The 12,799-nt window shown below is 39.5% G+C and overlaps 3 protein-coding genes across 4 annotated transcripts; all 3 read right to left on the reverse strand.

The window, feature by feature from the left end:
• Positions 1 to 184: 184 nt before the first annotated feature.
• On the reverse strand, positions 185 to 1,888 carry LOC113493701 (protein OPI10 homolog). 2 transcript variants are annotated; one of them, XM_026871692.1, is made up of 4 exons: positions 1,672 to 1,888; positions 1,334 to 1,586; positions 1,133 to 1,251; positions 185 to 1,050 (listed from the first exon to the last, which is right to left on the reverse strand). In XM_026871692.1, exons 1-4 carry the CDS (start codon positions 1,708 to 1,710, stop codon positions 853 to 855), a joined length of 609 nt encoding a protein of 202 aa, XP_026727493.1. In that variant the 5' UTR covers positions 1,711 to 1,888; the 3' UTR covers positions 185 to 852. The 2 variants fall into 2 exon arrangements, with proteins under 2 accessions (XP_026727493.1, XP_026727494.1); XM_026871693.1 differs by having other exon boundaries at positions 1,133 to 1,242; positions 1,672 to 1,882.
• Positions 1,889 to 2,704: 816 nt separating this feature from the next.
• On the reverse strand, positions 2,705 to 12,492 carry LOC113493699 (delta-1-pyrroline-5-carboxylate dehydrogenase, mitochondrial-like). The gene is made up of 2 exons (XM_026871688.1): positions 12,246 to 12,492; positions 2,705 to 4,771 (listed from the first exon to the last, which is right to left on the reverse strand). The coding sequence occupies exon 2, from the start codon at positions 4,580 to 4,582 to the stop codon at positions 2,882 to 2,884; it is 1,701 nt and encodes a 566-aa protein (XP_026727489.1). The 5' UTR covers positions 4,583 to 4,771; positions 12,246 to 12,492; the 3' UTR covers positions 2,705 to 2,881.
• On the reverse strand, positions 9,322 to 12,247 carry LOC113493698 (delta-1-pyrroline-5-carboxylate dehydrogenase, mitochondrial-like). Its single transcript, XM_026871687.1, has one exon. It carries the CDS (start codon positions 12,054 to 12,056, stop codon positions 10,356 to 10,358), a length of 1,701 nt encoding a protein of 566 aa, XP_026727488.1. The 5' UTR covers positions 12,057 to 12,247; the 3' UTR covers positions 9,322 to 10,355.
• Positions 12,493 to 12,799: the final 307 nt, after the last annotated feature.

Here is a 12,799-nt window from a genome sequence, read left to right on the forward strand (position 1 = left end):
TATTTATTTATTAGATACCATAACCGCTTAAAGATTTTGCAGTAGCAGCGGTTCTATGAACAAGATCATGCTACTGTCTGTTGTGTACTGCTAATGCACCACTGACAATTTGTGAAAGAGTAGTCTGAAAGTGCCAACTTGTAAAATGGCCAGTGCACTGATCTGTCTAAGAAGAAAAACACAATTTCTGATTTAAAATTACATTAGTTTATTTCCAATTTGTTATTCTTAAGCAGTCTTTACATCTAATGTACAGTCACTTAAAAGAAATAGTATAACTGCCACTAGTAAACCTGGTCCTCCCTGAGCACTCATGGGAAGCCACAAAACTAATTGCCCATCAAGAATATACTACAAGTTTTCTATGGGAATTAACTAGCTATTAGTGATCACACTATCAATTTGAAGTCATTAGAAGGAAGCATCATTAGTCTCCGTCCTGTTTTCTACTTGCATTAAAGTATAAATAAGTATATGCTGCATTTGTTTAACATTTTTCAAGTTTGTAATAGATTTATTTAAATAACAAATATGGAGTAAATAAATGCTATCACCGTAAAATGTGAGGATGTATACTGCTTATACATGTAAGTTAAAATATGACAACAGTTGTCACTTGTATTGGTCTCCACCACTGTACAGTGTACTGTGGCCTCACAGTCAGCATCATGCAGCACAATATCCTTAGTATAAAATCAGTTTCATGAAGATGACTACTACAAGTAGATAAGTCATCAATCATCAATACAAAATATGCATTCTAAATAAAAACCTAAACTAAAATGTCTTATTGCATACAACATGTTACTCGTCAAAGGAAATCTTATGAACTGTTGTGTTATAGATAAACCACTAGTTCTTCCAGAAGTTTGGATTCTGTTGTAGTCTCCGTTCAAAGTTCTGGTACCAAGTGTGCAAGGTGTTGAGTGGTATGTAGGAGACGCCAGGCGTAGGTGTCATCTGGTCCTGAGTCACGGAGAATGAAGCCACAAAGTTAACAAGGTGCTCCAGCATTTTCTGAGCAAATGTTATGTAATTGTTTTGTTGTGCCTGCAATCAATACATAAAACTGTATTTTCAAGTTTAAGTTTATTATCAGTATAATATATAAATATTGTAAAGATCAACTAACCACAGATGAAGCCAGGAGTTGAACATTTGTTTCTGGTTCAATAGCTATACCAATTTGTGCATTGTGACATATTTGCTGTTGCCCAAATGCAGTTATGAATTTATTGTCACCTGTGAACCATAAGGAGAAAAGTAGATAAAGCACCAGTTTTAAAACAAGTAACAAAGTCTAACAAAAACCACATTAATCAAAGAATCTTACTAGATAGTTCATGAAGCTTTTTCAAATTTCCTATTTTGAATATAGCAGAGGGTTTAGAGTTGGATATGTGACCGAGCAGCTGCCAGTTGGGTGGCGCCGCCGGGTCGGGCCAGCTCCAGTAGACCATGCCCACAGTGCCCACCGGCAAAGGCGCCACGCCAGTTAAAAATACCACCGCGTGGTTGATATTGTCAGCCTCGGATATAGTTATTAGAAATTGTGTTTCTGACAAAGCCGCAAAGTCCGTCTGAACCTGTACAATGTATATAAAAGTGCCTTTTTAGTATGAATTTACATTTCGGAATTGATCAACTTATTTTAATGTTTACTTTACGTACTAGTCGACCAGACACAATTAATCCAAAAACATTAGACATTGTTTATGTTAATATAATTGATCCAGCTACAAATAAACACAGTATACAACAATACGATTAACAAAATTCTACTTTATTCTAGAAACATTCTTCTACACCATACAAATTCACGGCACATTTATAATCTGTACCTAGCGGTGACTGTCACTGAAACGGACGATATGTCACACAAACTTTTTATGACCAAAGATCAGCGCTTAGGTTCGTTCAATACCATAAATAACTACATTTTGTATGATATTTAGTTTAACTGTTAATATTTTATGTGCAATATGTGTCTTGACTAATTTATATTAAGAAATAAAATGTGAAATATTTTTTTTAAGAGCTTCATTCGCCACTTGTCATTTATATTTCCTTGAAATTTACTGGTTCACGTCACAAGCGCGGTTGAACGTCAATAATTCCACTACCTCTACCGCCACCTCTAGCGCCTGTTTCACAATCACTGATTACTAATTATAGCTGTTACCTGTCAGATAAATTGAAAAAATGACGTAACGAAAACTTGTTTGTCGGTGGTTAAACAGGCCCTTAATAATAGTAAATCATCCCAAATAAATGAACCCCCCCCCCCTACTCATCCCCTACAAACCTTTTTGTACTACCTACCTACTCGCACTGGAAGGCGTTTGAGTTCGGTTCCCGAACAGTGCATAAATATGCAGGTTTCAGGATATCTACAAATACGCACTGTCTTTTCATAATTCGATATTAATATATTTGGGTATTTTAAAACTTACTATTTATAAGAAAAGACGCTGAATGTCAAATCTACGTAAAAAAACAATTAGATAAAAATGTATCGCCGCATTCCACGGTATCCTATAAACGATTTCTACTTCATATAACAGGATTTGCATTTTTATATTATTATACATAAACAAATTCATTTTTATATTATTTCTATTGTTCACTGTATACTAACTCAGTAACCACCCTATCAACTCACTAGTATGAATTCCAATATTTTAATAAATCCTTAGAACATGTGCACACTTTCTAATAGATATTTAATTAGTAACAGAGAAAACATAACAAAATCGGTTGAATCGAACTATTCACAATCTCTAGCGTAGGTGAGATATAAAATTAATATAATATAATGATTGAATATGTCTTGAGTTATTATTATTGTACTGATATCAAAGGACCGAGCTTGTAGGTGAAATTAATCTCTCATGTAGGGATAGTCAATGTCCGTCAGCGGAACAAAGGTTTCCTTGATTGACTGCGGTGAGGTCCACCGCATGACATAGCCGGGGCCACCCGCCTTGTCATTGGTCCCGGACATACGGCCCCCGCCGAATGGCTGCTGTCCAACCACAGATCCTGTGGACTTGTCATTCAGATAGAAATTACCCGCAGTCATCTTAAGCTCCTGCAGAGCCTTCTGTAGGAAAGCCTTGTCCTTGGAGAACACTGCCCCAGTCAAAGCAAACTTAGTGGATGAACCAATAAGAGCCATGGTCTTATCAACATCAGCGTCGTCATACACATACATAGCGAGCACGGGGCCAAAGATTTCCTCCGTCATGAGCTTGTCGTGGGGGTCCGAGGTTTCAATAATAGTGGGCTGCACGAAATAGCCCTTACTGTTATCGAATTCACCACCGCCAAGAATAGTGTTCTTCGAGTTCTTTTTAGCATTTTTGATATAGCCCGTGATCCTGTCAAAAGCCTTGTCATCAATTACAGCTGCTGAGAAAATTTTAAAGTCAGTTGGATCACCAATCTTGAGCTTCGCGCGTTCCACTAGAAGTCCATGCTTAATTGCCTCAGCGAGGGATTTAGGAACATAAATTCTTGAGCAGGCCGAGCACTTCTGACCGCAATATTCAAACGCAGAGCGAATAGTAGCGTTGACCACAGTTTGAACATCCGCAGATGGATGGACAAAGTGATAATTTTTCCCTCCACATTCTCCAATGAGTCTAGGATAGTTATGATAGTGCTTCAGGTTCTTGCCGACTTCATTCCAGAGCCAGTTAAAAGTGGGCACAGATCCAGTGAAGTTAATGCCAGCAAGGCTTGGAGAGGAGGTGATGATGCGACCGAAAGTAGGACCATCAGCAGGAACAAAATTGACTACACCATCGGGGATGCCAGCTTCCCGCATGATGTTGAAAATCCTCCAGTTTGACAACAACGCTGTGTCCGAAGGTTTCCACACGACACCGTTACCCATAAGAGCTGGGGTGTACGCCAAGTTGCCTCCAATAGCAGTAAAGTTGAAAGGACTGATTGCTGCTATGAACCCGTCAATACCACGGAACCTGAGGGAATTTCTTGTAACTGAGGGATTTTCGGAAATGGGTTGATACTTCGCATTCTCCTTCAAGAAGTACACATTAAATCTAAAGAAGTCAATCAGCTCAGCTGCAGAATCAATTTCAGCTTGAACAACACTCTTTGACTGTCCAAGCATAGTAGCAGCATTCAGCTTCTGCCTGTAGGCTCCGGCCATCAGTTCGGCCGCAGATTGCCAGATGCGGATTCGCTCTTGCAGAGGACTGCGGTCCCAGCGCGCTTGGGCGTCTACAGACACCTTGATAGCTTTTTGAATAGTTTTCTCACTGGCGTAGTAGAACTTTGCAATCTTTTTCGAGTGATCATGTGGCATGACCTGGTAGCGAGGTTCGCCATCCTTGATGCACTCGCCGCCGATGACGATAGGCACCTCTTCGGTGACGGCGGCTGTCTGCTGGAGCTCCTTCACCAGAGCATCGCGCTCCTTGCTTCCCTTCCGGTATTCTAAGACGGGCTCGTTTTGAACCCCGAAGTCTTGAATCTTCGGGAGCTCCACTGTACTTGCCAGGGACCGCTCGAGGGCGCGCCCGCCGCGCATTGTCCTGGTCCACACCGACAACATCCTGACTTGTTAACGTTTTACTTAAATTATTATATCAGCTGATATTATGCTTAATATAATATCGAATAATATCTTTATGCAATGTTCTGTCACGAGAGCTTGTTACGTAAAACGTGTCGTTCGTAAACACGGCCGGCCGAAAATTGCACGGTAACTGACGTCGATATTAGTTTCCACAGAAGCTGTGACCTTCACCGATCACATTTTGCACCGAAACGAAATGACATAAAATTTATTGACTTGTCGCTGGGACTGTCGTGTTCATATAATGTCATAATGTAGGTAACCCAAGTCACGTTTAAAAATTGATATTTACTGTTTTTATTAAAAATAAATACCAAACGAGTTTTTGGGGAGCCGTGAAGGTCGGTTATCGCAGCAAAAAGTAGCCGGGAAAGCCACCTATTTTAAGCTAATATAACTAGCGACCCGCCCCGGCTTCGCAAGGGAGCAGTGCTAATATACGCCACAGAGTTTCTTTAACGTTCTTTATTTTGATAAGGATTCATACCATCTTCGCTGCATCGTAATGAAAAAACTTTGCAATAAACGTTTAAAATTTGAAAAATTGTCTTATTTTTTGATAAGGATTACCTTTTCAACAAAAACAGCTTAGCAGAGAATTTTCTTTTGGAATAAAATTATTGGCCAAAAAAATGGTTATGGAGAATTAATCTTAAAATATAGACATATGCTGTCTGGGACTTTTTTGTAGATCTTTTTATGGTGTACAATATTGTAGAACATTATTTTGATGTAGCTCTTAAGTCAGCGTTTGCAATGAAAGAATAAAATAAAATTATTACAATAAAAGTGTTTATTGTGAGCGAACCTTAAGTGATAGCGATATGCCCCCGCGCACTTCTTTGTAGATGTTTTTATGGTCTACAATATTGTAGAACATTATTTTGAAGTAGCTTTTTCGGTTAAGCCAGCGTTTGCAATGAAAGTATTAAATAAAAGTATTACAAAAAAGTGGTTATTGCTCGTGTAGGGTCGTTTTACAACACCAGACTAGCTAAAATGTGTAAGTATTCAAGTTTAAGGAAATTCAAGAATTTTGTTAGTATATAATAGAGAATTATATTATATTTCATTACAAAATTCATCATGGCACTGAAAATAACATATTTCATTTATTAGGATAAAAATCAATAATTTCAAGTTTCTTTGTAGATAACACATATGTTAGCACCTTAAGGGAAGGAATCAAAGCAAACCTCAATCGTTTCAACGTTATCGCGTTATAAGCAGGCAGGCTCTCGACTCTTTACTCCACAAAACAAGTGCCACAGGGGGTACAATTCTGGGGCGAATAGAGTATCAAACATACTTGAATACTTATCACATTTTATGAACGTAGTATCAAATCTTCTTTACATATAAAACTCAAAGGTGACATAGTGATGCAACAACGCACAGCCAAAACCACTGGACGGATCGGACTCAAATTTGGCAAGCAGGTAGATGTTATGTTGTAGGCATCCGCTAAGAAAGGATTTTGATAAATTTCACCCCCAAGGGGTTAAAATAGGGGATGAAAGTTTGTATGAAACTTTGTCAATTTTAAACCGATTGGGCTGAGACTTTGCATGCATATAGCTACTATAACGTAAGCATTGCCTAAGAAATGATTTTGATAAATTCCACCCCTAAGGGGAAAAATAGGGGATGAAAGTTTGTATTTGAAAATGTATGTCATTGAGAAAGGCTGTAGGATATATATCTACACCTATAATCACGCTATGATTTAGGAGTAGAGTTGTAATGATACATCTTACAAATACGAGGCATATTAAATGAACTCTAAAAAAATAATTCGTTTTTAAAAATTATTTCTTATATCTTTTAACCACGCGGGTGAAGTCGCGGGCAGTAGCTAGTTAAATATAAATTGTTGACTCACTATTATTGAAAGGTATCGGTGTAGTCAAGCGCATTTATTGGGGTCGGGTGGCGAGCTTCGGACTCCGAGCTCCGAGCCGGAGTCCTTCTTCTTCAGATAACGCGGTGGTCGTGAGTAAAGCTAAGCTTTAGGTAGTTCAATCGCCCACCGCGTGTGTTAGCATGTTATCGGTAACTAATATTATGTATTTAAATACGGTATCGTATTTAAATTAAAAAAAAGTTTTGAAATCTGTGTTGAGGCTCTTGCTTTGGGGTCAAAACAGAGTTCGTATTGAGCTAGTATCCTTGTATATGACTAGAGAGAGCAGAGAGCACACGCGCAGGGCTCGTTTATTACCTGAGTTCGGAACACGGGTTTTGTAACTCATTAGTGGCCTGTGAAAACCGGGAGTTGGTATTCAATTTTAAAACAGTTGTCAACAACTGGCCTACTGAAAAAGGTTAGTGTTGAGTAGCCAGATGCTAAAATAACTAAGGCAACGCTGTTTGCCTGTCCGTCTGTTACCAATGTGTATCTCATGAACAATTTCAATATCAAAATGTAACAATTTTCGCAGACAATGTGTTTTTGTTGCTCCTGTAACAAATACTAAATAACTGTTACGTATGTTACGTCAAATGGCAAAACGGAACTCTCATCGATTCCGAATAATATGAATCTGTCCGCGGCAGCCACTTTTAGCGAAACTTTAAGAACTGGTTTCTGGCCGAAGGTTGTATTCTGCGAGCAGCATTTAGATTTTCACACAAAATATGAAATTTTATAAAATATATATTCAATCTACTCAGACATAAAGCTATAACGAACAGACAGACTCAGAACCAGAACTGACCGGATTCTGATGGAAAATTAAACATAATAAGGCCATTGTTGTTTTGGAAGTGTTTTGTGAGTGTAGGATTTTTTATTTAAAATAATCAGAATTAACGTAATTAACGTAACTTTTACACCTAGTGCGGTAATGACTCAACAGCTGAACAGATCCGCCCCCGTTACCTACACCACCACGAAAAAAGCTAATCAATAAAAACCAACCAGCCTTATTCCAGAAACAGAAAATTCTTACCTTTGTAAGTATTTACATTGTAGAATTATGAAACCCAGACCGTAGGTAAATATCCTCCTTCGTAAGAAACATGGAAACACATCCAAACAAATTATTCGTTGCGCCGTAATTCCTAAGTAATGACAAACTTAAATTGCGAACTTGTCCGTTCAAAATTTAAAATATTTAAATTAATTGATGTAAATATCGAGCGAAGTCGTGCTAAGTTCCACGATCACTTGGGGAGTAAGGCTACGTTAGCCTCGAAGAGGCTTGGCGTGCTCAATAGATCGAGACGGTATTGCACTCCGGCCTACTGCTTGCTCCGTTATGAGGCGTAGGTCCGACCGTACATGGTATATTGTTCCATCATCTTTGGCCAGGCACAACGGAGAACCAATGCTGCCATGATAGGCACGCCAAGATTTGGCCCTGCGTAGGCACTATAAGGAGTGCTCCAATGAATTATTCAGATTTATCACTTCTTTTTGTAAGGCGGGGTAATCCTCATCGACACCCGCTTCCTCGGACCTCCCCCGAGGCGGGTGGTGTCAGACTCTAACTGCTGCTTACCGCCATGCTACGTCATCCGCGCTTTTAAGTCTGTGTATGGCCATGCGTTGCAATTCTTCATATACCGAGCGCCGCGCAGGCTTTCGTCGGCTAGTAGTGTGGGCCGGCGGGTCACTTCCTAATTTTGTGTGGAGACCACATCCATAGCACCGAATGTAGCTCCTCGCCGTGGGTACTATAATCAGACGACAGAAGCCCCCGAGCTATCGCCCAGAAGCCTAGTTAGCGCGGCAGAGCGTACTCATGCGCTGCTCTTCGCCGCCCCACCCGACGTCAGCGATTCAGATTTAGGTATTCCTGCCGCCTCTTTTCGTCATCGTTATACGCGACATTTCCATCCCTATAATTTCTTCAGAAACATTCTACATCGCACATCTTTACTAAACACTGGAATGTTCTGTCGCCTCCGGTAATGCACTTGTGTCGCCTTTGCGGCTCTGGTCTTGTCGGTGTCCATGAGCGGCGGTTATCGCTTAACTTCAGGCCAGCCAGAGGCTCGTATGCAATCCTATAAAAAAATATAATTCTACCTTCAATCATAGTTACATACTCTCGCCACTCTGAGATCCTCTGGCAATCAGTTCTATTGTGCTGCTACTTATAAACAGCCCTGCACCTTCTATTATTATAACCTCAACTACGTCAACGAATAGGCAAAAAAATGAATTAGTTCAAACTAAATAATATACCCAAGTATCACTCAAATAGATAACACAAACTGTTTTTTTTAATCTAATGAAAATTCAATGGTCCATAATCGTACGGTACCCTTCTCTACGTAAGTATACTTTTATAAAATTAGGTACTAACTGAACCAGCAAACGTTGTTTTGCCTAATAAATTCTTTCTAGTTGTATGTATTTTTTAATGCCACATAATTATTTAAAAAATAAAAACAATAAGATTCGTTCAAAAATTAAGGGTGAACATTGTGAACAACCCTTATCACTAAGCGGTATGAAAAAGAGATAGTTACCGATTCTGAGACCTACTGAATACGCATATAAAATTTTGTCAGTCGGTAAAGCCGTTTCGGAGGAGTACGGCAACTAAAATCGTGACATGGAAAATTTATATATTCGATCTATATCTAATTCAAATGACGTACTCAAATTTTCCTCAAGGCTAAAACCGGAGCTATAAAATTTAAAAATAGATTCACAAAGTCTAAAGTATTACAAGAGAAATTAAAAGCAAATAAAACAATTTGAATATTTATATCAATATATTTATTGGAATTTTAAAACTTAGCATACAAACAAGTAACAGGAACTAGCACCTGAAATGATAAAATAAAAACAAATAAACATAACAATGGATTTTCCATATTATAACAAATGTGAAATAAAGACGTTGAATGCAAATTAAGTTAAATGCAATAGTTTGTGTCAGAGAGCATGGAAAGCTGAAAATAACATAGATAAATAACAGTAACAGAGATTATGAAAGAGCAAATACCAGTCTGATAAGACAGTCACAAGGCGATAGCAAGCGAGGGGAGACGCCGTGCGTTTATAACTTATATCACACAATTAGTTACATCATGTCACCTAAACAGCCATTAACTCTACAATTCAAGTGTTTCTACTTCACCTAACAGGTATAGTATTCTATTATTACCTATAAATACACAAACAAGTTCATATTTGAATTATACATCCATTGTTCATTGTATTAGTAAACTACTCAATAACTCATTGAAGTCCTCGCCATTAGAAGCTATATTTTTTGTAAATTAGGAACTGCTACTGCTTAAAGGCAATTTACTCAAATTAACGAGTTTAACTCAAAATCTAAAAAGTACTCTGAGGTGGTGTCTGAGTCGAAAAAAATATTGATTATAATTTTGAAGTAATCTGTTACTCCAAATACTTAAAGGTGAAACTGTTATGCGAGATCATTTGAGAACAGTAACATTCTTCACATGATCATTACATCTATGAAAACATAACCAAATTGTTGTTTTGGTTGAATCTAAAGGCTTCAATGTTAAATGTGTTTACAAAATTTATAGCTTCTTGTTCAATAAACTTCAGTTGAAATAACACTATTTATATAAACCTTTTAAATCAGTACATACTTCAACAAAATAATAATACTTTAAAGTTACATCACGAGAAACATTTAGAACATCTATTAAGCCTAATTATTTAGCGCATCTTATCTAGGTAATAACAATAATTATTGAATATGTCTTGAGTTATTATTATTGTACTGATATCAAAGGAACAAGCTTGTAGGTGAAATTAATCTCTCATGTAGGGATAGTCAATGTCCGTCAGCGGAACAAAGGTTTCCTTGATTGACTGCGGTGAGGTCCACCGCATGACATAGCCGGGGCCACCCGCCTTGTCATTGGTCCCGGACATACGGCCCCCGCCGAATGGCTGCTGTCCAACCACAGATCCTGTGGACTTGTCATTCAGATAGAAATTACCCGCAGTCATCTTAAGCTCCTGCAGAGCCTTCTGTAGGAAAGCCTTGTCCTTGGAGAACACTGCCCCAGTCAAAGCAAACTTAGTGGATGAACCAATAAGAGCCATGGTCTTATCAACATCAGCGTCGTCATACACATACATAGCGAGCACGGGGCCAAAGATTTCCTCCGTCATGAGCTTGTCGTGGGGGTCCGAGGTTTCAATAATAGTGGGCTGCACGAAATAGCCCTTACTGTTATCGAATTCACCACCGCCAAGAATAGTGTTCTTCGAGTTCTTTTTAGCATTTTTGATATAGCCCGTGATCCTGTCAAAAGCCTTGTCATCAATTACAGCTGCTGAGAAAATTTTAAAGTCAGTTGGATCACCAATCTTGAGCTTCGCGCGTTCCACTAGAAGTCCATGCTTAATTGCCTCAGCGAGGGATTTAGGAACATAAATTCTTGAGCAGGCCGAGCACTTCTGACCGCAATATTCAAACGCAGAGCGAATAGTAGCGTTGACCACAGTTTGAACATCCGCAGATGGATGGACAAAGTGATAATTTTTCCCTCCACATTCTCCAATGAGTCTAGGATAGTTATGATAGTGCTTCAGGTTCTTGCCGACTTCATTCCAGAGCCAGTTAAAAGTGGGCACAGATCCAGTGAAGTTAATGCCAGCAAGGCTTGGAGAGGAGGTGATGATGCGACCGAAAGTAGGACCATCAGCAGGAACAAAATTGACTACACCATCGGGGATGCCAGCTTCCCGCATGATGTTGAAAATCCTCCAGTTTGACAACAACGCTGTGTCCGAAGGTTTCCACACGACACCGTTACCCATAAGAGCTGGGGTGTACGCCAAGTTGCCTCCAATAGCAGTAAAGTTGAAAGGACTGATTGCTGCTATGAACCCGTCAATACCACGGAACCTGAGGGAATTTCTTGTAACTGAGGGATTTTCGGAAATGGGTTGATACTTCGCATTCTCCTTCAAGAAGTACACATTAAATCTAAAGAAGTCAATCAGCTCAGCTGCAGAATCAATTTCAGCTTGAACAACACTCTTTGACTGTCCAAGCATAGTAGCAGCATTCAGCTTCTGCCTGTAGGCTCCGGCCATCAGTTCGGCCGCAGATTGCCAGATGCGGATTCGCTCTTGCAGAGGACTGCGGTCCCAGCGCGCTTGGGCGTCTACAGACACCTTGATAGCTTTTTGAATAGTTTTCTCACTGGCGTAGTAGAACTTTGCAATCTTTTTCGAGTGATCATGTGGCATGACCTGGTAGCGAGGTTCGCCATCCTTGATGCACTCGCCGCCGATGACGATAGGCACCTCTTCGGTGACGGCGGCTGTCTGCTGGAGCTCCTTCACCAGAGCATCGCGCTCCTTGCTTCCCTTCCGGTATTCTAAGACGGGCTCGTTTTGAACCCCGAAGTCTTGAATCTTCGGGAGCTCCACTGTACTTGCCAGGGACCGCTCGAGGGCGCGCCCGCCGCGCATTGTCCTGGTCCACACCGACAACATCCTGACTTGTTAACGTTTTACTTAAATTATTATATCAGCTGATATTATGCTTAATATAATATCGAATAATATCTTTATGCAATGTTCTGTCACGAGAGCTTGTTACGTAAAACGTGTCGTTCGTAAACACGGCCGGCCGAAAATTGCACGGTAACTGACGTCGATATTAGTTTCCACAGAAGCTGTGACCTTCACCGATCCATCACAATCTATTCCGAAACGAAATAGTTCCAAAATTTCTTGACTTGTATCTGAGACCGTTGTTTCTATATTAACAATAGAAGTGAAGTTTTTAAAAACTATAATCACTGTTAGATGTTAATACATGATTTTAGGCTTTATATCTTGTACGAGTTATAAGATTTTTGTTAGGAACTAGACGCGTTTCCTTTACAGTTTACAACTCAGCTGACATTTGCATTAGCGCCTGCCTATCCGTTTTGCGGGCCATCATACTGCAGCACACAAATTATCGAACAAGAAGTGGCCTAGTTCGGGTATGGGCTTACATCAAATGCAGAGCATCGAATTCAAAAGTATTGTCATCTCTCTTACGCTCATTGTTCTGCAAGACGTTAAAACATCTAGCTATCTCACTTTAACATGCTTTGTTTGCGCAGTACTAACGCTTCGTTCAAAACCGTAACCATTCGTATCGTACCGTAAAAACGGAATGGTACCGGCTAATTGATTTTTAAGCATAGACAATTTAAAAATTTTGTTTCATAGTGATGAAAAAGCTG

Source organism: Trichoplusia ni, chromosome 5 (assembly GCF_003590095.1).
Source record: "Trichoplusia ni isolate ovarian cell line Hi5 chromosome 5, tn1, whole genome shotgun sequence".
In the NCBI taxonomy this organism is placed as follows: domain Eukaryota; kingdom Metazoa; phylum Arthropoda; class Insecta; order Lepidoptera; family Noctuidae; genus Trichoplusia; species Trichoplusia ni.

Coding starts and splice junctions, on each gene's coding strand:
- LOC113493701 (XM_026871692.1), bottom strand. CDS start 1,710: ATGTCTAATGTTTTTGGATTAATTGTGTCTGGTCGACTA. Junction 1,252..1,333: donor AAAGCTTCATGAACTATCTA/GTAAGATTCTTT, acceptor TTTTCTCCTTAT/GGTTCACAGGTGACAATAAA. Junction 1,051..1,132: donor AACTCCTGGCTTCATCTGTG/GTTAGTTGATCT, acceptor TATTGATTGCAG/GCACAACAAAACAATTACAT.
- LOC113493699 (XM_026871688.1), bottom strand. CDS start 4,582: ATGTTGTCGGTGTGGACCAGGACAATGCGCGGCGGGCGCGCCCTCGAG.
- LOC113493698 (XM_026871687.1), bottom strand. CDS start 12,056: ATGTTGTCGGTGTGGACCAGGACAATGCGCGGCGGGCGCGCCCTCGAG.